We start from the raw sequence: 23,611 nt of genomic DNA on the forward strand, positions 1-23,611 counted from the left end.
GGTATGACCTAAATCATATCCCTGATGAATATACAGTAGAGGTGACAAATAGATTTAAGGAATTAGATCTGATAGACAGAGTGCCTGAAGAACTATGCACGGAGGTTCGCAACATTGTACAAGAGGCAGCAACTAAAACCATCCCAAAGAAAAAGAAGTGCAAGAAAGCAAAATGGCTGTCTGAGGAAGCTTTACAAATAGCTGAGGAAAGAAGGGAAGCGAAAGGCAAGGGAGAAAGAGAAAGATACACCCAACTGAATGCAGAATTCCAGAGAATAGCTAGAAGAGATAAGAATGCCTTTTTAAATGAACAGTGCAAAGAAATAGAAGAAAACAATACAATAGGGAGAACCAGAGATCTCTTCAAGAAAATTGGAGATATGAAGGGAATGTTTCATGCAAAGATGGGCCTGATAAAGGACCAAAATGGCAGGGACCTAACAGAGGCAGAAGAGATTAAGAAGAGGTGGCAAGATTACACAGAAGAACTATACAAGAAAGAGCTTAACGTCCCTGATAACCACGATGGGGTGGTCACTGACCTCGAGTCAGACATCCTGGAATGTTAAGTCAAATGGGCCTTAGGAAGCCTGAGCAACAACAAACCTAGTGGAGGTGACAGTATTCCAGCTGAGCTATTCAAAATCCTAAAAGACGATGCAGTTAAAGTGCTACACTCAATATGCCAGCAAATTTGGAAAACTCAGCAGTGGCCACAGGATTGGAAAAGGTCAGTTTACATTCCGATCCCAAAGAAGGGCAATGCCAAAGAATGTTCAGACTACCGCACCATTGCACTCATTTCACATGCTAGCAAAGTTATGCTCAAAATCCTACAAGCTGGCTCCAGCAGTATGTGGACCGAGAACTACCAGAAGTACAGGCAGGATTTCAAAGAGGCAGAGGAACTAGAGATCAAATTGCTAACATACACTGGATCATGGAGAAAGCTAGGGAGTTCGAGAAAAACATCTACTTCTGCTTCATAGTCTATGCTAAAGCCTTTGATTGTGTGGATCACAACCAATTGTGGCAAGTTCTTAAAGAGATGGGAGTACAAGACACTGTATTTGTCTCTTGAGTAACCTGTATGTGGGTCAAGAAGCAACAGTGAAAACTGGACATGGAATCACTGATTGGTTCAAAATTGAGAAAGGAGTTCGGCAAGGCTGTATACTGTCGCCCTACCTATTTAACTTATATGCAGACCATATCATGAGAAGAAATTAAAAGTCACTTGCTCCTTGGGAGGAAAGCTATGGCAAATCTAGACAGCAGACTAAAAAGCAGAGACATCATCCTGCTGACAAAAGTGCGTATAGTCAAGGCTATGGTTTTCCCAGTTGCAATGTATGGCTTTGAAAGCTGGACCATAAGGAAGGCAGAGCGCCTAAGAATTGAGGCCTTTGAATTGTGGTGCTGGAGAAGACTCCTGCAAGTCCCAAGGAGATCAAACCAGTCAGTCTTAGAGATCAACCCTGACTGCTCTTTAGAAGGCCAGATATTAAAGATAAAAATCAAATACTTAGGCCACCTAATGAGAAGGAAGGACTCACTGGAGAAGAGCCTAATGCTGCGAACAATAGATGGCAAAAGAAGAAGGGGATGGCAGAGAATGAGGTGGCTAGATGGAGTCACTGAAGCAGCCGGTGTGAGCTGAAGTGGACTCCGGGGGATGGTGGAGGACAGGAAGGTCTGGAGGAATGTTGTCCATGGGGTTGCGATGGGTCGGACGTGACTTCACAACTAACAACAACACCCAGAAGTAAATCCCACTGTGTTTAGTAGGGAATTCTCCCAGGTAGCCTTTGGTAAGCGCATCAAATAGAGCTTGATAAATAATGATTTTTTGACATCCTGAAAGACACTGCGTAAGGGCTAAGATTATTATAAATATTACCACTTATCTGTGGGATCTAGAACACAACAATCCAAACTGTCAAAGGTCCACCTGTGAGTAGTTTGTTTAGACATTTTGGGGATAAAGTTGCTCATATGTCATTGTTTTGACAGGGTCTGAGATGGGTGAGACTAATGTTCAATCTAGTCACGTTAGGGATATCATTCTGCTTGAGAAACCTGTAAAAATACTTGTAAACTAGCTCTGAATTGCTTTCTCTTTGGATTCATACATACTGCCACTCTTTTTTTTTACAACTATTTTCCTGTATTTTTATAACATAACAATAAAATCTCAATAAAGAACTTGAGTGAGCATGGTACTGTTAACCAGGTTAAGAGGCAGCTTTCCTTGAGAAGCATATTTTAGAAGATACTCTCTAGGAAACTTATGTATGTTTCAGGTGACATTGGGTTAGGAATGTCTCTGAGACTTATTGTATCTTTGGAACAATTGAGTGAGGTCAGCATGGCCTACACGTGCAACAAGTGCAAAGTAGGAGCCCTGTTAGAAGAAAAACTAGAGTGGTGAGTGTCTACCCTCAAGATGATAAAAGCAGATGAAGAGTTTTTAGACAGAGCAGTGGAATTGCAGTGTCTAGTACAGAAGTTAGAAGTGCAACATAAAGATTCTCTTCTTCATGCAGAAGAAGAGAATCCCAAGGGAAGGGGAAATTCTTCCTCATTTCCTGGAAAAGGGTAACTGTTAGGTGCAGAAAAAACTAGAAGACACTCTGCACTAGTGGAAGCAGTGAAACTATAGAGCCACATCAAGTTACTTTAGATGAGACTGGAGGGCAGCCTGCTGTGGAGGAGTCATCTTGTGCAACAATGAACCAGAGGCAAGAGGTCAACCAAGTTGTGCTAATTATACAAAGGCTTGCAAGAACAACAAGCATGTGGGATGGAAACACGTATATGTCAAGAAGACATGTGGACTCGTCAAGTATGCTGTCTCCCTGGAGGGCAGATTAGTGATATAACTGAAACTTTGCCAAGGCTTATACAGCCCACTGACATGTGTCCCTTCCTTCTTATACTGCCAAGCAGATCTTTGAAGGAATTGCATCAGACTTTGAAAGTTCAGGGAGGAAAGTCAAGAACTTTGTATAGTTTTCTCTTGAATCCTTCCAGTTATTGGAAGAGGAATATACAGGGAAAGAAAAATAGTCCTAGTGAATGCCTTGCTACTAAGTTGGTGCCAGTGTGAATTTGAATTCTAGGGCCTTGTGCGACACTTCCTGGAAGATGTACTCTTGGCAAGGGATAGGTTACACCTTACAAAGACTGAAAGATTTATCCTTATCTCTGCCTGTCTCCAGTATGGGAACGCCCACCACCTCTCTAGGCAGTAGTCAGTCTCCAAACACCTTGAAAGCAATACAGTGATTATTAGCATCCAACATGGATTCCTCAAGAACAAATCCTGCCAGACTAATCTGATTTCATATTTTGATTGGGAAACCTCCTAGACTGACTGTAGGAATTATGTGGACATAATCTATCTTGACTTCAGCTAAGCTTTTGACATTGTGCCCCATGATTATGATTATCAAACTAGCTGAAAGTGGGCTAGATGGAACAACCATCAGGTGGATCTACCATTGGCTAAGTTAGACTCAAAGTGTGTTTATCAGTGGCACCTCAAACTGGGGAGAAGTAACAAATGGGATACTGGAGGGCCAGTCCTTGGCCCAGTGCACTATAACATTTTTATTAATGATTTGGATGAGGAAGTACAGAGAATGCTTATGAAATTTGCAGATGACACAAAAATGGATGGGATAGCTAATACCTTGGAAGACAGAAATATAATTCAAGGAGATTTTTATACGAGGGGAGTGATGAGCTAAAAACAACAGAATGAAATTCAGTAGGGACAAATACCAAGTTCTGCACCTAGGGAAAAGAAACCAAATGTTTCATCACAACATGAGGAATACTGGACTCAAGAATATGGCATGTGAGAAGGATCTTGAAATTGTTGTAGATCACAAACTGAATATGAGTCAACAATGTGATGTGGCTGCAAAAAGGGCAAATTCTCTTTTAGGCTTCATTGATAGAAGTATCACTTCCATATCCCATGAGTTTACCTTTACTCAGCACTGGTTAGTCCTCATCAGGAGTTCTGGGCCTCACAATTTAAGAAAGATGCAGACAAGCTGGAAAGGGTTTAGAGAAGGGGAACAAGGGTGATCCAGGGACTGGGAACAAAACCATATTGGGAAAGATTGAAAGAACAGGGCATTTTTAACCTTAGAAGAGAAGACTGAGGGGAGATATGATAGCACTCTACAAGTGCTTGAAAGGGTGTCACAAAAAGGAAGGACAGAATCTCTTCTCAATCATCCCAGAGTGCAGGGTGTGGAATAATTTGCTTACATTACAGGAAGCCAGGTTCTGGCTGGATACCAGGAAATGTTTCCTGTCTAGAGCAGCATGACAATTACCTAGGGAGGCTGTGGGCTCTCCTACTCTTGAGGCATTCAGGATGCAACTGGACAGCCATCTGAGAGGAATGGTTTAATTTGGAGTCCTACACTGAGCAGGTGGTTGGACCCAATGGTCCCCTGGCCCCTTCTAAATCTAATATTCTATGATTCCATGATTTTACACAATTTGTTGTGCTAAATAAATCTGGAACTATATCAGGCAGAGATAAGGAGCCATTTTCAGCCCATGGGCCAAACTGGCACCTGTCTGATATGTCAGGAACTTCATTCCATTAGTGGGTGGCACCACCACCCAACATGGGAGGTGCCTCTGCTCAATGTGGATGGAATCACAGAACCCTCCCTCACATTTTCTTGTCTGCGCACACATACACACACTTCCCTTTTTCTCTCCTCCACAGACAGCACCATATATAGTCACACTTGTGTTCAGTTTCCACACACACACCCCACCTCAGCTGATGCATGCATATCAACTTGGGAAGGTTTTTTACCTGTCCAGCACTGAAAGAGACTCTCCTTTTCAGTAGGGAGCAGATAAAAGGACTTACCTCCAGTCTGCTGCTAATCAGAGATAAGCTCTTTCCCCCACCCTAACATAGAAGCCTGCCTTGGTGCTGAGGCAGAGAAAGGGAGCTATTCACTGTAGATAAACCGCAGCAGACCCAGCTTTTCAAAAAGAGAAAGCCTGCTGCAGATTGGAGATAAGTCATTTACCCTCTCTCAATCCTGGGACAAGAAAAAGGCTTAGGAAAGAAACTTTTTGAGCCTGATGAGGAATGACCACTGGCTGTATTTGATCCATGAATTAGAGTTTCTGCATGCCTGAAATAGTTTCATTTTCTTGATGTAAAAAGCATTTAGATACGAATGTAACTGCAAGAGCTATTTTCAGTAGGGTTATATTGACACAAGGCTTATGGAGAGGGCTTTCTCTTTTTTCTTGGTCTGAAAATTTTATAATTGGTAAACCAATATTTTGACCACAAAGCAACTTTTTTTCTTTTAACATTTCACCAGCTAACCCAAATATTCCAAACGGGTAGGTGATTGTTGTTTGAAACTGAGCTTGTTGTAGAATTTTAAATGAAGGCTATTTTAGAACAATGCCACTAGTAAGAGTGCAACTGTTGATTTATTTCAGACAGGAGAAGAACATACAGTCAGTCATCTCCAGTATGTGGCTTGGCCTGATCATGGTGTCCCTGATGATTCTACAGACTTCTTGGAATTTGTGACCTGCATAAGAGCAAAGAGGGTGGAGAATGAGCCAGTGCTTGTACACTGCAGGTACTATTATTATTATTATTTGGCTCTTGGGAGAGCAGTGGAGCAGCAGAGGCAGAGGCTGAGAGAGTGTGCTGAGGGTGTCCAGGGCACTGGTGAAGGCAAGAATTGGGTGAGTGAAGAGTAATGCAGGACAGACAAGGTGGGGGAACAAGGTAGGGTCTCTGAGGGGTTCCCAATGTCAGGCCAGGAGATGGCCTTGGCAGGAATCACAGGTGTTGCTGGCCACTGTGACATGTTCGCCCTTCTCCCTCAGGAGAGACAGGGATACACTTGCCCTTGATGCAAGCTGGTGACCCTCCTAGAGGAGATGGTGAGGTGTCTGAGGGCCGAGAGAGCTCTCCAGGCCTCCTGGAGTCCCCCTCCAGGCAGAGGGTTGAGGGAGGGCCATGGGAGGAACAGCTGGGAAGACATGGAAACATGTCACCCACAGGAGGAAGAGGCTATCCTTCTCCCGGTGCCAACCTGGAGCTGGGAAACAGGTTCTCTCCACTTGGGGAGGCTGGGGCTGATGAGACCTTGGGTGACCAACAGGACCCTGGGACCACATGCAGCCAGGAGGCTGCTGCAGGAGAGGCGAGGGCCAGGGCATGGCCTCCTTCCACCACCAAGAAGGGATGATGGTGGGTGATTGTCATCGGGGACTTCCCGTTGAGGGGCACAGAAGCGGCGGTGTGCTGCCCTGATCTTGCGGTGAGGGAGGTCTGTTGCCTGCCAGGCGCATGCATCCAGCATGTGAAGGATAGAGTGGAGCATCTTGTTTGCTCCAGGGGTCACCAGCAGGGTATGGGTGGGATCACCAGGGACTTCGAGGCCTTGGGAAAGAAACTCAGGGATGTAAATGCCCAAGTGGCCTTTTCCTCTATCTTACCAGTCCAGGAATTTGGGCCAGGTAGGGAAAGGAGGGTCTCCGAGGTGAAACACTGGCTTAGAGTGTGATGCCTGAAGGAACACTTCAGGTTCCTCGACCATGGCACCTTGTTTCTTGCCAATGAACTTCTGGCAAGGGACAGGTTGCACCTCATGAGGATGGGGAAAAGGTCCTTCAGAAATGCTCCGGTGAGCTTTGTCCAGAAGACTTTAAATTGAGCTGGGAGGGGGGCATCAGGCCCCCGCAAAACTTGTCTGCATTGGACAAGTGAGGAGAGAGGATCAGGGCTCTGGGACCAGGGTGTTAGAGGTACTGCAGGGGCTGGCAGGACTCCTACAAGAGGGGACCGGTATTAGGGAAGATGGGAGGAAGGAGGAGACTGGGGATCCCAAAGAAAGGAAGCTGTGGGAAGGATTTGAGGTGCATGTACACCAATGCTAGGAGCATGGGTAATGAGCAGGAAGAGCTTGAAGCTCTCCTGAGAATAGGAGGGTATGACCTGGTGGGGATCACAGAAACATGGTGGGATGAAAGGCAAGGCTGGAATGTAAACATAGAGGGTTATCACCTGTTTAGAAAGGGAAAGAGGGGTGGCGGCATAGCTTTATATGTCAGGAAGGGATAGGATGCAGTGAGATAGAATGCAGCGCAGACAGGGATCTGGTAGAGGCAGTCTGGGTGAAACCAAGGGGTTTTGAGAGGGAGAGGGACCTGGCAGTGGGGGTATGTTATTGCCCTCCAGGTCAACTTGAGACTCTGGATGATGTCCTGACAAATCAGATTCTAAGGATATCTTGTGGGAGGGACACAGTAATTATGGGAGATTTCAATCTCCTGGATATTAGTTGGGAGACTCACGCAGTGGTGACAGCCAGGTCACATCGCTTCCTAGATGCTATAAAGAGAGGGTTTTTCACGCAGAGGGTCTGAGAGGCAACGGGGGTGGGGGACATCCTTGACTTGCTTTTGACCAACAGGGAGGAGCTGATAGATGAAGTACAGATAAGGGGAGCTCTGGATGTGAGTGATCACTCCATCCTTTGCTTTGAGATCAGGGGAATGGGGACAGGAGCACTAGAAGCTGGAACTTCAAGAGGGCCAACTGAAGGCCAGACTGGGGAAAGTCTCCTGGGATAGGTTACTGGAAGGGAAGGGTGTTGAGGAGGAGTGGATGGCACTCAAAAGGGAGGTTTTGGAAGCTCAAGCTTTGACAATACCTCTAGTTAGTAAGGCAGGGAGGCAAAGGAGAGTGTCACCATGGATGTGAAAGGATATGGTTAGAGGGATTAGACGCAAGAGGAACCTCCATAGGCATTGGGCACTGGGGCAAATAGACAAAAGGGTATACTGGGAGGAGGAGGCCCGTTGCAGAAGGATTCTTCACAAGGCTAAGGCTGATTAGGAGCTGAGACTTGCAAAGAATATCAAGAGCAACAAAAAGGACTTCTATCAGCATGTAAATAGCAAGAGGAAATGGAGACAGGTAGTGGGACCGCTTAATAAGGAGGAAGGGAACCAATGCGAGGGAGCAGGCACAGATGCTAAATGACTATTTTGCCTGTGTGTTCTCCCCAAAGCAGGACAGGGGAGATCCACATGGGAGATTAGATGAGGCCAGAGACTTAGGAGTAGTTACACCGGAGAATACTTTGAGAGTTGGCAGGGCTTCTCTCATGCCTGCTGGCCTCCATTTTTGAGGCCTCGTGGAGAACAGCTGAAGTTGCAGAGGACTGGAGGGTGGCATCAGTGGTCACAATTTTCAAAACAGTTGTAGAAGGGACATGGGGAATTACAGACCAGTTAGCCTTATGTCCATTGTAGGAAAAACAATGGAAAGGCTCATAATAGTGAGAGATCTAGTGATGCTAGATAGGGAAGGGAGGTTGGTTGCCACATAACCCAGTTTCCACAAAAATGGGTCCTTCCAGGCAAACCCTATGAAATTCTATGACAAGGTTTCAAGGTGGCTAGACAGAGGGGACACAGTGAATGTGGTTTACCTGGATTTCAGCAAGACCTTTGACAAAGTGCCCCATGATCTCCTGGTTAAGAAAATGAGGAGTTTTGGAATAGACCAATGCACTGTCCAATGGATTCTAGGTTAGAGTCAGTGCAATGAAGAGCCACAAGGATGGTGGCCTGATTGCAGGGGATGCCGTTTGAGGTGAGACTGAAGGAACTGGGTCTTTTCAGCCTGAAGAAGAGGAGACTCCGAGGGGATCTGTTGGCCACATATAGGAATGTGAGGGGGTGTCACCCAGAGGTGGGTAGAGACATGTTCTCCCCTGAAGAGGAGGGCAGGACGTGTTCCAGTGGAGCCAAGCTCAGGGGACCAAGGTTCAATTTATTTATGTTTATTTATTTATTTAGTAAACTTCTGTTTGGATGTCAGGAAGTCCGGACAGTTAGGACCTCAAGGGTATGGAATAGGCTTCCATGGGAGGTGGTTGAGGCCCCTTCGGTGAAGATGTTCAAGGATAGGCTGGACATGCACATGGTAGGCATGTCGTGAGCAGAGCCAGCTAGAGCCAGGGGTCAGACTAGATGACCTGGTAGGTCCCTTCTGACTCGTTCTGTTTCTGTGTTTTTATAAATTACTGTATGTACAACCTTTGAGGCTGTTACTCTGGTAGTTTAAGTGTGTGTTTCATGTATGTTACCTGTACAGTATTTCAGCTGTAAGTTACCCTTCATGTTCAGAGTTACTTAAGGTCTGTTCAGATGTATTTGAGTGTTTAATGTTTATATTTATTGATGTGTAGCTGTTGTTTTGGTTTTATAATGGTTTTTACTTGATCGGGAGCCACCTAGAGGTGCCATGTCATAATAGGCAACATGTAACCAGTTAAATAAATAAATAATTCAAATTAGATTCAAGTTAGATTAGTGCAGTGTACTCTACATGGGACTGGTTGAAGTTGCAGCTTGGGCAAAATGTGGCAGCTAGATTGATAACCAGGACCAGAAGGTCTGAACAAGACCAGCTCCAGCTCCAGTGTACTGGCTGCCTAAATGCTTCCAAGCCTAGTTCAAGTTTCTGGCCTTAATTTATAAAGATGTACATGGTTTTAGACTGCAGTGCTTCATGAAGTACTTCTAAGATCTGGGGTCTTCCTTCAAGTGCCAGCTCCAGGGTAGACTTGGAGGTTGGAAAAAAGGGCAGCACCTTCTCAGTAATGGCCTCCTGACTGTAGAATGAGCTCCCCACTGAACACCTGGTGCCAGGTCTGTCTTTTTGGTACCAAATTCTTTATGTTGGGACATCTAACAACATCCAAGGATAATTGTTGACTTGGTGGGGGCACCCATATATAATGTTTTTAACTGTACTCTGTCAAATATTGATTTAGGTGTAAAAACTTTTCTTATTTTGTTGTTCAGTTGTTTTACATGTCAACTTTAGGAAAAGTTGTTATTGTAAAAAGATATTGTATTGTGTTCCTGTTTTAGAAACTGTTGCAGACCAACTGGAGAGTTTTGACTTTGGGGGAGTATAGAAATAAAATAATTGTGTGTGTATCCCTCCTGTGTCAGAACAAGCATCTATCTGCTCTAGCATCCAGCTTCCCACTGTGGCCAACTACATGCTTTGGGGCAGTAACCTTCTTAAGCAGTATTCAGTGGCATACTGCCTCTGAACTTGAAGGTTCTTCTTTGTGATCTCTGTGCAATCACACATCTGGGCTTTGCCATGCAACGCAAGGCCTAGATCAAAAAGAAAAATTTCCATAGCTCAGCAACATGGAAGGGACTCCCACCCAGGGGAAGGGCTCCCGCCCAGTCCCTCAGTTCCTTTTCAGCCGCTCATGCAGTTGCCTCACGAATTGGAACCAAACACTTTTTGAATGTCTGAAAGCAAGGAAGAGCCCATAACTCCTCCAGACAATAGGTTCCATTGTTACACAGCTGTGACAGTGAGAAAAATTTTCCTGGTGTCTAAAACTAGTTTCTTCTAACTTAAGTGCATCATTTCGTGTCTTGCAGTCTGGAATGAACAAGAAGGGATCTCATCCTTCCTTTATGTGACAGACTTTGTAGAGTGCTAACATAGCACTCCTTAGTCTTCTCTTCTTGAGGCAGAACATGCCTAGTTCTTTCAATCTTTCCTCATAGGTCTTTGCCTCTAGTCCCTGAATCATCCTTGTTGTGCTCCTCTGCACCCTTTCTAGCTTTTCTGCATTTTTTTTTAAACTTAGATGCCCAGAACTGGATACAGTATTCCAGGTGAGGTCTGACTGGTGCTGAGTATAGTGGAACTAGTACTTCATGTGATAGTGTTTGCCCATTTGCAGCTGCATAATATTGTTGGGTCATATTTAGCTTGCGATCTACAACAATCACAAGAGTCTTCCCATTTGCAGTATCGTTGAACCAAATGTTCCCCATCTTGTGGTTTCATGTTCTTAAATGGAGGACTTGCATTTGTCACTACTGAATTTCATTCTGCTGTTTTCTGTCCAACCTTCTAACCTATTGAGATCACCCACTATTTTATCCCTGACTTCCAGAGTATTTGCTATTCTACCCAGCTTTGTGTCATCTGCAGATTTAATTATCTTTCCTTGTATTTCCTCATCTAAATCATTAATACAGATGTTGAAGAGCAAGAGACCTAAAACTGAACCCTTTGGCACCCCACTAGTAACTGCCCTCTAGTATGAGAATTGATGAGCACTCTTTGAGTCTTATTTTGCAGCCCATTGTGAATCCACCTAATGGATTTTATTACAACCACCTAATGGTTGCAATATCTAGCTCAGGGGTCCTCAAACTTTTCCACCAGGGGGCCAGTTGAAAGCTGCTGGTGCTGGACATGGGCTGGAAAGGTGGTGCCAGCAGTGTGCGCGGGGGCGGCACGTGTGGGGTGCACGGCAAGACAAGGTGAGGCGAGGCTAGGGTAGGTGCGTGCAGCAGCGGCTTGCTCGCTTGGAGATTGTTTTCTCTGAGCAAGCAAACTGCTGTCTCCCCGAGCATGGGGTGAGGTGGGCAGCGGCAGGCGTGTGTGCAGCGGGTCCAAATGGGCATGGCAGGCTGGATAAATGGGCATGGCGGGCTGGATCTGGCCCCCAGGCTGTAGTTTGAGGACCCATGATCTAGCTTGTTTTTTGCTAATTTGGTACTCAGGATGTTGTGGGGCACTTTGTCAAAGGCTTTACTAAAGTTTAGATAGATTATGTCCACAGCATTCCAACAGTCCATTTGGGAGGTTGTTTCTTGTTGTTTAGTTGCAAAGTCGTGTCTAACTCTTCACAACCCCACTGACAACATTCTTCCAGGTTCTGCTGTCCTCCACCATCCCCCAGAGTCCACCCAACCCAACATCCACCTCCCTAGTGACCTCATCCAGTCACCTCAACATCTGTCGTCCCGTTCTCCTTTAGCCTTCAATCATTCCCAGCATCAGAGTCTTTTCCAGGTAGTCCTTCCTTCTCCATTAGGTGGCCAAAGTATTTGAGCTTCGACTTCAGTATCTGTCCTTCTAAAGAGCAATCAGGGTTGATTTCCTGATTTGATTGGGAGGTTACCCAATCAAAAAATGAAATTAGATTTGTCTGGCAGGATTTGTTCTTCAGAAATCCATGTTGGCTTCTAGTAATTACTGGTCTTTGCCAAAAAAATAAAAATAAATTAAAAAATTAGTTGGAATTGTAATGGAAACAAAATTGAGCTATCTAAATGGTACAAGTATCTTGGCATCAACCTTTCATTATAATCATTCTTGGGTGGCACATACTAAAGCAACAGTAAATGTAGCCATGTTCACAGCTCAAGCTATTATCTAATTTTATTACAATCAAGGTAATAGATACGTACCAGCAGTCTTGGAGGTAGGTATTCAAGGCCAAAATCATATCATAAGTTTAATATGGTGTAGCACTATCAATCATTCAATCAAATGGATACATGCCTCCTTCTTAATGTAAAGTTCCCTATGCTGCTCTCTGCGTAGAAACTGGTCAATACCTGTTAATGACTCTGGCCTGGTTTTGGTTAAGAATTTATTACATTCTAGATCAAATTAGTTTGATATACCAACTTCTATTGGACTCCAACCTGCTTATTGGCACTATAGATCTTGTAAAAAATTAAGATCAATAGTAATTGACACGGAGTCACTGGGAGCCTTAATGTCAAATCAAGGCTTTCTGAATGACAAAGACAGAGTATTTAGAGTGCAGCTAATAAAACATATTCCCCAATACACTCACACATTCCTATTAAATCTGGCCAATTGACCACCTTCTTTTATCACCTAAAACCTAATGTCATGCCCTCAGCGTTGTTTTATGGTAGATTTACCAGGACTCTCTTATGATAAAAGGCTATGCTCCAGTGAGACGGGCAGTGTTGAAACACTCATACACATGCTGTTCTACTGCCCCCTTCATAGAGGTCTTTGTAAGAAAAATCTAAGCCCGATTCTAGAAAGGATACATGGCTGGTCAGATATGGATAAAGTACAGACTATCTTATCTGCTGAGATGTCCAAGGTTCTGAAGAGAGTAGTGGATTGTGGATTCACTGGATTGTGAAGTCCTGAGAAGAGAGCTCTGCTGTCCCTGTTCTTTAGAGAAGCTAGTTGGATTAAGCTCCCATATTTTAGACTAAGGTTGTATGTTGCACACAATATTTATAACTATGCCAATAAAAGTTATTTACTATTACTAGTAATTACTGCATTGTTTTCAAGGTGTGTGCAGACTGTTTGTTTTATAATTTACTGTAGAATTTTTCCAGGGATTAATATCAGACTGACTGGTCTATAGTTCCGAGGTTCACCTTTTTTCCCTTACTCGTAGATAGAGTCAACATTAACCCTACTTCAGTCATCTGGCACTTCTCCTGTCTTCCATGAACTTTTATATGTATGTATTTTATATGTATTTATATATGATGTTGGAAGCTGTCCTGAGGCTTATGTGAATGGGATGGCATACAAAAATTCCAAATAAATAAATAAACTCTCAAAGGTGATAGATAGTGGTTCTGAGAGTTCTTCTGCTAGATCTTTTATGACTCTGGAATGAAGTTCATCAGGCCTTGGAGATCTGAACTCATTTAGCCCAATTAGAAGATCCTTGACTATTTGTCTGTAAATTCTGGGCTGCCATCCTGCCCTGTCACTTTGTACTACACCTTCATCAGGAAGCGTGTAGTTCTTCTTTTGGGAGAAGACTGAGACAAAGTAGGAGTTGAACATTTCTGTCTTTGTTTTGTTATCTGTTGTAACAGAAAAGGCCTTAAGTCACCTAAGGAGAGGCAAGGGTTAAGAGATGAAGCCAGCCAGCCTGCTGAAGAAAGCCAGACCGGCCCAGGTGGCCGTGGCAGGGACATGCTGGCACTGAGGTTAGATTGTGGGAGGAGGACAGTTGAAGGCCTGGAGATTTACAAGGTCAGATACCATCTTCCCAGGGAAGGATTCCAGGCAGAGGCGGCAGAGATGACACCCATAAATCAAATGGTCAGGATGATCCAGTGCCCCTCAGAGGGCAAATGGTTTAGATTCTTGGGTGTCATCCTGGAGAACAAAGGGTTATGATTTCTTGAGGAAATAAAATAAAAGGAGGGATGGCTTCCAGGTTTGTGCCATCACAAGTAGGAGGAGGAATGCTGGCTGCCAAGCACTTGAGCCCCTGGAGATTGGGACTACTACTTTTGAGGAGACCGGCTTGGTACAGTGAAAGTCATTAATTTTTAGTTTAGTCATTGTTGTTTTAGGGTCTGGGGTGGTCAAGCAAACTGGAGGGAGTGATTGTATTGCACTGACGCAAAGCTGCTACCTCACCCTTTTCTTCCCTTTTTCCCTTCCCTTACTCCTGTGTAGCTGAAGTTATTGCAACTCTTAGTTTGTGTGGTTGTTGTGGTCTAATAAAGATCCTTTTTCCCCAAGACTTGGGTCATCATGTGCTGGTCCAGTTCTGCTTCTTCTGTTAAAAGTCCGGGATTAGACTTTCCTAGTCCTGGGGGCTGTCGGAAGGTGGGGACCCCCAACAGCGTTGGTGGGGCGGTTTGCCTCATTCATTGTTCCATCCACAGTGAGTAGCTGAACTCCCTTCTCTTTCATCTGTCTTTTGCTTTGGACATATCTGAAGGCATTTTTGTTGTTTTTAGGGCCCCTCGCTAGTTTCAGTTCATTCAGTGCTTAGCCTTCGTAACATCATCCCTGAAGTTCCTTGCTACTTGTTTATATTCTCCTTTTTTAGCCTGGCCCTCCTTCTACCTCCTATACATGCCCTTTTTTGATTTCAGATTATCTCTTAGCTTTTTATAAATCCACGTGGGCTTCCTCTGTTGTCTACTACTCTTTTTCCTTGTCAGAATTGTTTGTAGTTGTGCCTTAAGCATTTCTTTTTTTAAGATATCCCACCTTCTTGGGCTCCTTTTCCCTTTAGAGTGGCTTGCCATGGGACTTCGTTTATCATTGCCCTGAATTTGTTACAGTTGGCTTTTTTGAAATCCAGGATGCATGTTTGACTGCATTTAGTTTTAGCATCCTTTATTATTGAAAATTCAAGTAAAGCATGTAACTTTCCTCCAGAGTTCCTGTAGCTGTTACTTTGTCCACTATGCCTTCCCTGTTGATTAGGATCAGGTCAAGTAAAGCTATACCTTTCATTCCTGCTTCTACTTTCTACTGAAGGAAGTTATCAGTGACACATGTTAGGGTTCTCTCAGAGGGGCTGTGATTGGCAGAGTTCGACTCCCAAGAGTTACCAGGGAAATTGAAATATTCCATAGTGACAACATCCTTGAAACACTGGAAATTTGTTTTTTGAAAATTTCATCTTTATTCTCTCCTTGATTGGGTGGGCAATAATAGACTCCAACTACTATGCTACTTTTATTCCTTTTTCCATTTATATTAATCCACTCGATGGGATTACTGGTCTCTGTGAAGAAATACAGGAAGCAGAGATATGTACAGCAAAACCTTGGATTGTGAGTAACTTGGTTTGTGAGTGTTTTGCAAGATGAGCAAAAAGTTTTTCTAAATTTTAACTTGATACACGAGTGATGTCTACCAGTACGAGTATTACGTGCGCTTTGCCTGCCAAGCGTCACGTCACAACTGAGTGCCAATTCTTCTCTATCTTGCTGTGGATGGGAGTACTGCATCATCTCCCCCCCCCACAAGTGCACCCACGATCATGCCCGCCTCCCCCCCGAGCACACCCACTTCAAATTTTTGTGATTAAAAAAAAAAAGTTACAGAACAGATTAACCTTATTTACACTGAACCTTATGGGGAGACTGCCTTGGATTACAAGGCATGAATGAATTATGCTCGCAATCCAAGGTTTTACTGTATATTCAAAATAAAGTCCAACTCTGCCTCCTTTTCTGTTACGTCTATTCTTTTTGCACAGTTTATATCACATTTTCATTCATAGGAGTCATCCCATCAAGATTCAGTTATGCCTATCAGGTCATGTTTGCCTTCATGCACTGAGAGTTCAAATTCATGTTGTTTGTTTCCCATATTTTAGGCATTGGTGTGTAGACATCTAAGGCAACATGAATTATTCCCTGGCTTAGTTCCTACATTTTTGGGGAGACTAGTGTTAGGCCCAGGTAGAATTTCTTTCACTGTTGCAGAACATAATCTTTAATCAAGTTGATGTTGCACCCAGATGTGCATCTCCCTCCCCTGTAGAATTCAGCTTAAAGCCCTCCTGATAACTTTCTTCATACTGTGGTCAAGTTCAGCTTTTCCTTTCTTTGTAATGTGAAATCCATTGCTTGTCAGCAGTCCATCTTCCAGGAAGCTTAGCCCATGGTTCCAGAATCCAAATCTCTCACAGACATACTACCACTCTGACCAGGAATTCATGTGGAGTATTTTTTCCCCTTTCTTTTCCTCTTCTGTGAACTGGAAGGATAGAGGAGAAAACTATCTGAGCTCCAGTGCTGTTAATTTTCTTCCCTGTTGGCAGTCTCATTAGTTCCCACTTGTATGCAAAGGAAGGGATGTGTGTCAGTGGGTTGTATGAGCATTGGTAGTCTGTTAGTTATGTCATTGATCTTTGCTCCAGAGACACAGCACACCTGATGATTCCAAGGGTCTTTCCTTGGAACACATTTGTTTTTCCTTCTTGCAGAACAGGGAATTTCTGACAACTATCAGACGTCTCCTTTTTTTTGTTGAAAACTTTGGTAATTTTACTTGATTGACCTTTTGTCGCTTTTTCAGAGTTACTCAGTGTGTCATGTAGTTCCTTTACGATGGTTTTCTCACCCTAATCCTAACCCCTCCCTCAAGTAACTTAAAGTGGTTCTAATAGTACCACTGCTTCCACTGGTGCAGAGTGTCTAATAGTTCTTCTTCACCTAACTGTCAGCCTTTTCCAGGGAGTTTCCCCTCTTCCCCTTCCCTCAGAGTTTTCTTCTTTTGCCTCAACTTGTTAATGCCCTTCTTGCTTCTGTGCTACTCTTAGCTGTTGCAGTTCTACCACTCTGTTTAAAAACTCATCTTCTTTTATCACCTTGAAGCTGGACACTCTCTGCTCTAGTGCTCTCACCTTTTCTTCTAGCAAGGCTACTAGCTTGCACTTGTTGCACATGTAGGCGATGTTACCCTCAGGTAAGAAAACAAACATCACACAGGTGTTGCAGATCACCACTACTGTGGAGTCTTTTCAGTCCATTCTTTGTTCTACTTTTGCGAACCTGTCTTGGTGGGCTATTGTGACAACTGGTACTTTCTCCTGTCTTCACTAGAGGTTAACAACACCATCATACTAGTAAATGGAAGTGTGTTAGAAGAAAGAAAACAAAGTGTGTGTGGGGGGAGGGGGAGACTAAGGGGACAAAAAAGAAACAAAGGGGGGAAAATAGGGACCTCTCCCACTGAACTCTGTCACTAAACTCCTATTTACTCTCCCTTTTCACTAACACTCTGGGAGCTTGGCTGCTTGTATGCCACAGTCTCTAGACCAGCTGTAGCAGCTTCCTCTGATCTGTTCAGCTAGGAGTCAGGTGCCAGAATGAATCAGCCCACCCACACAGCTGCTGCTAGCTAATCAGGCCACTCCCCTTCAGTTAATCAGGCACTCCCTTTCCTTTGTATCTCTCAAAGCACACAGCCTTTTAGAAAAGAAAGTTAGCTGGGCTAGTGCAAGGCTCTCTTTGCTTTGCCTCTTCCTGTCTCCTCTTCCACTACAACTCTGCCAACAAACTCCTGTTTGCTCTTCCTAGTTGCTTGCTTTGATTGCTCCCTGCCTGGGAGTTTGGCTGCTTGTATTCCAGAGGCCCTAGACCAGCTGGGGCACCTTCCTCTGATCTTCTCAGTTAAAAGTCAGGAACCAGCATTATTCAGGAGACAGGAACCAGCTTGATTTTCAGCTTCTTTCCTAATCTCATGGAATCATCCTCAGGAAAAACATGAAGTTAGCTTTTTTCTCCTTGAAAAAGACCACTTTATCTTTTAGCTCATCCCTCATTCTTGTCTGAACTAAATGCAGTGTTTTGTAGATCAGAGGAAATTACACTGTCTTCCTTTTGTCCAAAACAATTTCATTAGAAGGAGAGGCAATAAAGGAAGCACCTGAATTTTTACATCACAAGGATCCAGAACACCTGAAGAGTAGAACATCCATTTGTTTCCTTTTGTCATTGCTCCCTGGGTTCTAGAGCGTCCAATTGCACCAATGTATTGTCTAATTCCACCAATGTATGATAGCTAACGCCCATAAACAGTGGGGAAAGATTCATTCCCAGGAATCCGAGGCTCCCTTAGGGTAATAGCCACTTCGGCAAGTAATACCTCATGTCTTTCTATTGAAGTGATATGTAAAGCAGTCACCTGAAAGTCACGGTATGGTTTTATTAAGCATTATTAAGTTGATACAGATTCTTCAGTGGACATGACATCAATCTGAAAGCTTGTCTTTCTCTGTATCCCTGTTCTGAACAACTGAACCTCCACAGAAAGGAAAATTCAGAAATACTATGCATTTTTGTTCTTGCAGGTTATGAGGTTGAGCAGTCTTCTTGCCCTTTGAAAGACCATGAAGGAAAATCAAAGGGATGGAGACAGGAGTGCCTTGGAATCTAATATAACATAATGTTTGGTAGTAGTTCAAGTCTTATGAAATGTCCTTTCTTAGTGTCCTTTATACATGTTCAGCCCTGTTTAAATGTGTTAGAGATGCCACTCCATGGCTGTTATTTATTGTGTTATGACTTTTATTATTTTAATTGTTGTTTTCTCCAGTTCAAGAAGGGGATCCCTTTTTGTGAGAATTCTAGGAGAGTGAACTGTTTTCAAAAAACCAAACACAATGTTGGGGTTAAAAGGAAGTCCCATCCTTCGCGATGTCATTTCCTGTGGAAGCTCTTCCTAATTGGAAAAATTGCTGCAACATGGAATTTCCAAAAATACAAAATTATGTTAAGTCTAAATTTCCTTTCCTTGTTTCTTTAACCGTGCTTAAGGGTTATGCCTACATATTTTAACCATGATTAATATTAGGCTTTATAACCAGGGTTTGAAATTGGCTAAAATTTCCCACTGAGCAATGTATCTAGTTTTTTCTTTTTCATGGTCTCTGCATCACAAATGGGCTCTGTACCTTTGTGGAGCTTCAGCTCAAGAAGCTTCTATAGTTGAGGAAATTTTGGTGGAAACCCTCTCCCATTCATGCATCACCCTAGTGAATTCCCATTGATTGCCTAAGTTCCTCTTTGACTACCAGTAGTTTCTTTCTCATTGCCAAGAAAGCTTTTAGAGAATCAGCTGGAGCTTCTTTTCCTTGATACTCATTTATTGGTATGTATTTTGTATTTTTATATTTGTTATTTTAATATTTTTGCTGATGATCTTTGATGCTTATTTGCCTTTCAAGGCATATAACCTTGAAGGGCCCTTTTAGAAAAAGTGTATGCTACAGCAACAATCTTCTACCTACAGATGACCACTCCTTTTTTCATCTTGTATCTGCCCTCATAGTTAGGCATTTACCCAAACAGGCCTGATGAAATAGTTCAGGCAGTTTTAAGGTGTTTCTAAGGTGGTTCTGTGTAAAAGGACATGGAAACCAACTCTGTCATCACATAGCACTCCCAGAATATCTTACAATTTTTTCAGCACCTTATTCTACAGAGGCAAGACCTCTGTCATCTGCTGCACTAGTTGTCCTGACTCTAACCATGGGCTGAACAAGCCCCCAACTCCAGGATGATTCTCGGTGATTTCACTTATGAAAAAGCTTTCCAAAAATCAAGAACATTAATGTCCTCAAATTTTCCGAAGAAGAAATAGAAAAAAGTCAATTATAAAAGGGCATGTCAAGGGACCCTCTACGTTGCTACCATTGATTCTCAGATACTAACCATTCTCCAATACCATTCTGCCTTCTTTTGTGGCTTTGACTGCAAATGAAATTCAATACCCTACTCTTCAATTCTGAGATTATTGGGACCTCCAAGTTGGCTCTGCAGCACAATCCAGAGATGGAAAACAGTCCCCTGCCTCACTTTGATACCAACAGCTCAAATGATTTCACTAACATCTCCACTGGAGGTTAGGCTCTACTCTATCCAATTAGTATAGGTAGTTGGAATGGCCATTGCCTCTGAGTAAATCATACCACTGGCATCACTGGTGTATCAGACTGGACCAGTTTTCCACTATGATGATGACATATATTTTTAGTCTGGAATCCCAATATTCTGTACCATGCCTTTAGATGTCAGTGGGCTTCTAGACTTGGCTATGCTCCTTCAGCCATCACTCACTCTCTTAGACCCAGACCTGATAGAATTGATGGATTATGGACATATTTTCTGTCCAGACAGCACTAAAAAGAGGAGACAGTTCTTCCATTCTTTAAATTTCAGTTTCAATACTGGTGCCAAGAATAGATGCCTGACAAGTCTTCATGGTTGATGGCAACCAATCACACTTGATTATTCTTCAAAAGTCCAATCAGTTCTTTCCCTGGTTAAGGCAGTACAGAATGGAGATCACATTTCTCCTTCTGAAAAAAATATGACTTTTTGCTGATCAGATACTCCAAATAACAGTCCTTGAACCTCAAGACTCAGAAGCTGATAAAGTGGTTCTCATGGAATCCTCAACTCCAGTGGTACAATCACTCCTATCAGAATTACTCCAGATGTCCTGGACACTCTGACATCTATGGCTTCAATGTCAAAGAAAGTACAGGATACATGATAAAAATGCAGCTTTTCTGTTCCCCTATCTTCCCCTAACTTTGTGATTGTTGAGTACTCATAGGGTCAGTTTCATCAGACCCATTCAGCTTGATAGATACAGAAGGTGGCATGAGTTGATAGGGTGGCATATTTACTCATTGCTAGTACTTGGCTTCAGAGATTTAAAATACCAAGTGACAGTGTCAAGCTAGCAGTTTTTCTTTTGGGAAAAGATAGATTCCTTATGGATGGCTACTGAGAACTAGCAAGAGTTTTCCAGTCTCCAGTGCTTCATCTTTTAAAGCAGCAAATTCACACCTTAAGACTTCATGTGTTTTGTTATAGCAAGGCGGCAATGGGAGCCACAGTGCTGTGAGGCTATACCTGACTCATTTCTGCTGGATTATCTCAGGAGGCCCACTCCGAGGTAGAGAACTTACCTTTTGATGGTGATGGCCTGTTCAAAAACAAATGAGGCTATGGACACTGTTCAGAAGGTGAAGAGCACTGCTAGGAAAATGAGTTTAAATCAGCCAATTGTGATTTCATATCAGTAGTGTCATTGGGTTCACTGTCCATTGCTTGTCCAACCACAACAGCAAGAGGACTGGCCAATTTAGTCCCAATCTCCCTCTGCTTCAAAGCAACAATACCTCCCTTCTAGTTATCATCAAGAATGCCGGAAATGGGACCCTTTCAACAAGGTGTGTCTTTGATTTCTTCCCCTTCTACTTCTTCATTCTGCATGTCATTCTATATGCATCTCTCTTCTCTTTGTGAGCCCCCTTTCCCCTATCCCTTTATATCTTCCTGCCAAAAAACAACCACCAGGGAGGGAGGGAGGGAGGGAGGGAGGGAGAAATAGAAATCTTCTTTGTTCATCTCTCTATTGGAACTACCTTCCACTTTTTCCCCTCTATCTTCTCTTTGGTTTTCTCTCTCTCCCTTCCTTGTTTCTCAATAATATCTGTGTGAGGTGCAGCATTAAGCTGCTTCCAGTGGATAGGCACTCTCTTTGCTTGCTGCTACCCCCACTGCTAGGCCTTTACTAAGCAGTCCTGCAAGCAGCAAGCAGATTGCTTGTGCTCTGAGCTCTGGATCAAGACTTTCAACAAAGCTTACTCCCTAAGTTCCTTTGCCCATCCACTGCTGCTCTGTGACCTCACAAAGGCCATCACCACTGTTCCATCTGTGGCTCCATCACCTGCTCTGACTCTAGGCAGGTCTTTTAAGCTCAAAAAGGTGAAAATGTTGGCCAAACAAGCCAAAGAGGTGAAAATGGCCAATCTTTCAGCTGCCAAAACCAAGTTGGCGATCTTGGAATCTGGGTGTGTTCCATAGTTCAGTGAGGCAATAGGATTGTTCAACAACACTGTCACCTATTCTGTAAAAGGAAATTGACTCCTTCTTATGGGACTTTTTGTAATGACCCCACTCGTCATTTCAACAGTAAGATTAGAACAACTTCTAATCTTACTATTTTGCAATGCTGAAAAAATGGAGAATTTTAGCTGATCTGGGACTTATGGGACATAAAAGCATTTATTACAAACTCTAGCATAACACGTGCGATCTGAAATGCATTATTATAAGAGTTCCAAATAAATAAATTTATATCCTGCTGTTTTCCTCTTGTGCTGAACCTGGTGTGCATTTCAGAGTCCCCCCTCCTTTCCATGTTACACTCACAACAATGACTCTGTGGAAGTAGATTAGAGTGAGAGTATGTGATTGGCCACGAGTCAATAGTGAGTGCTATCTCAGGTCCCTAATCCAGCACTCTAACCACCACACCACATTGGCTCATAGAATCATAGAGTAATAGAGTTGGAAGGGGCCATGAAGTCCATCAGGTCCAACTCTCTGGTATTGCAGGACACCAATCATGTACTTGCCTTTACTATTCAGTACCACTTGGGACTGATGCCAGAGACCAGCTGGTTCTCTTCGCATGTTTCAGAATGAGAACATTCCAGCATTGGTTTCTCAGAGCTATTCATCCCTATGCCAACCTTCATCAGAACTTGCCCATCTTGGCTGGAGTGCTTTCATCCCTTTATGGGTAGAGAAGTTGGTCCAGTGACTTGAGAGGAATCCCATTTCTGCTCAAACTTTGTCCCACTCAGACAATTATGAGAGAAGCTTCTATTTGCAGATGGATCATACTGCAGAATTATGACTGTTCAGGGACTTTGGTCCAATGGCAAGAAGCAGCGTCACATCAAATTGCTGGCAATTCAGAAAGCCTTGTATTCCTTTGACTTGGAACTTTTGCACTATCAGGTCCAAATTATCATGAACAACATGGCACTAGGATGGTACAGAAACAAGCAGGGACACAACTAATAAACTTGACATCTGAAACTGGCTAATCCATAATAATGCAAGACTTTCAGTCATCCATATTGTTGGTACCAATAGAGTCCTAGAACATGTTTTCAGCCATTCCTACCAGTTGTCTGACAAGTGAGAGGAGGATGTGCATGTCAAAGCATTTCTTTTCTGGTAAGAGTAAGCCCATTCAGGGACCTTTTCACCACTCTGGAGAATACTGTATGTCATCTATTCTGCATTACCACATGAATCAGGGCATTGTTTACCTGTAACTGTAATTCTCTGAATGGTCATACAGGCAGCCCACTCACCTTCCCTGCATGGTATTAATATCAGATCTGATGTTATGTCTTTGAGCACTTGTGCTGTTGATGGCAATGCCAATCTTTGGACCAAGATTCTTTTCCAAGGAACTGAGGAAATGATCTGAACCCATTATGGATGTTACCAAGAACGCTCTCTTTCACCCCACTTAGGCTAACCCAAGGAAGACCACTTAGCCAGAGAGCCACAGCCATGTTGTTTTTCCTGTCCAGGAGGGAGGAGGGGGGAATGGAGAATAGTGAACCCTGTGTGAACTCCTGGGAAAGGCCAACTGGGTGTCAAA

General features: G+C 43.4%; 1 protein-coding gene across 9 annotated transcripts in view; it reads left to right on the forward strand.

The window, feature by feature from the left end:
* Positions 1-23,611, forward strand: part of PTPN3 (protein tyrosine phosphatase non-receptor type 3) — a 136,231-nt gene that overhangs the window by 102,285 nt on the left and 10,335 nt on the right. For all 9 annotated transcript variants that reach the window (XM_044452310.1, XM_044452302.1, XM_044452295.1 and 6 more), the window contains one exon: positions 5,500-5,645. In XM_044452310.1, coding sequence (XP_044308245.1) covers positions 5,500-5,645 — 146 coding nt within the window. The remainder of the gene's footprint in view (positions 1-5,499; positions 5,646-23,611) is intronic.

The sequence above is a fragment of the Varanus komodoensis genome, unplaced genomic scaffold, assembly GCF_004798865.1.
Source record: "Varanus komodoensis strain SLA01 unplaced genomic scaffold, ASM479886v1 scaffold10, whole genome shotgun sequence".
Lineage (NCBI taxonomy): Eukaryota > Metazoa > Chordata > Lepidosauria > Squamata > Varanidae > Varanus > Varanus komodoensis.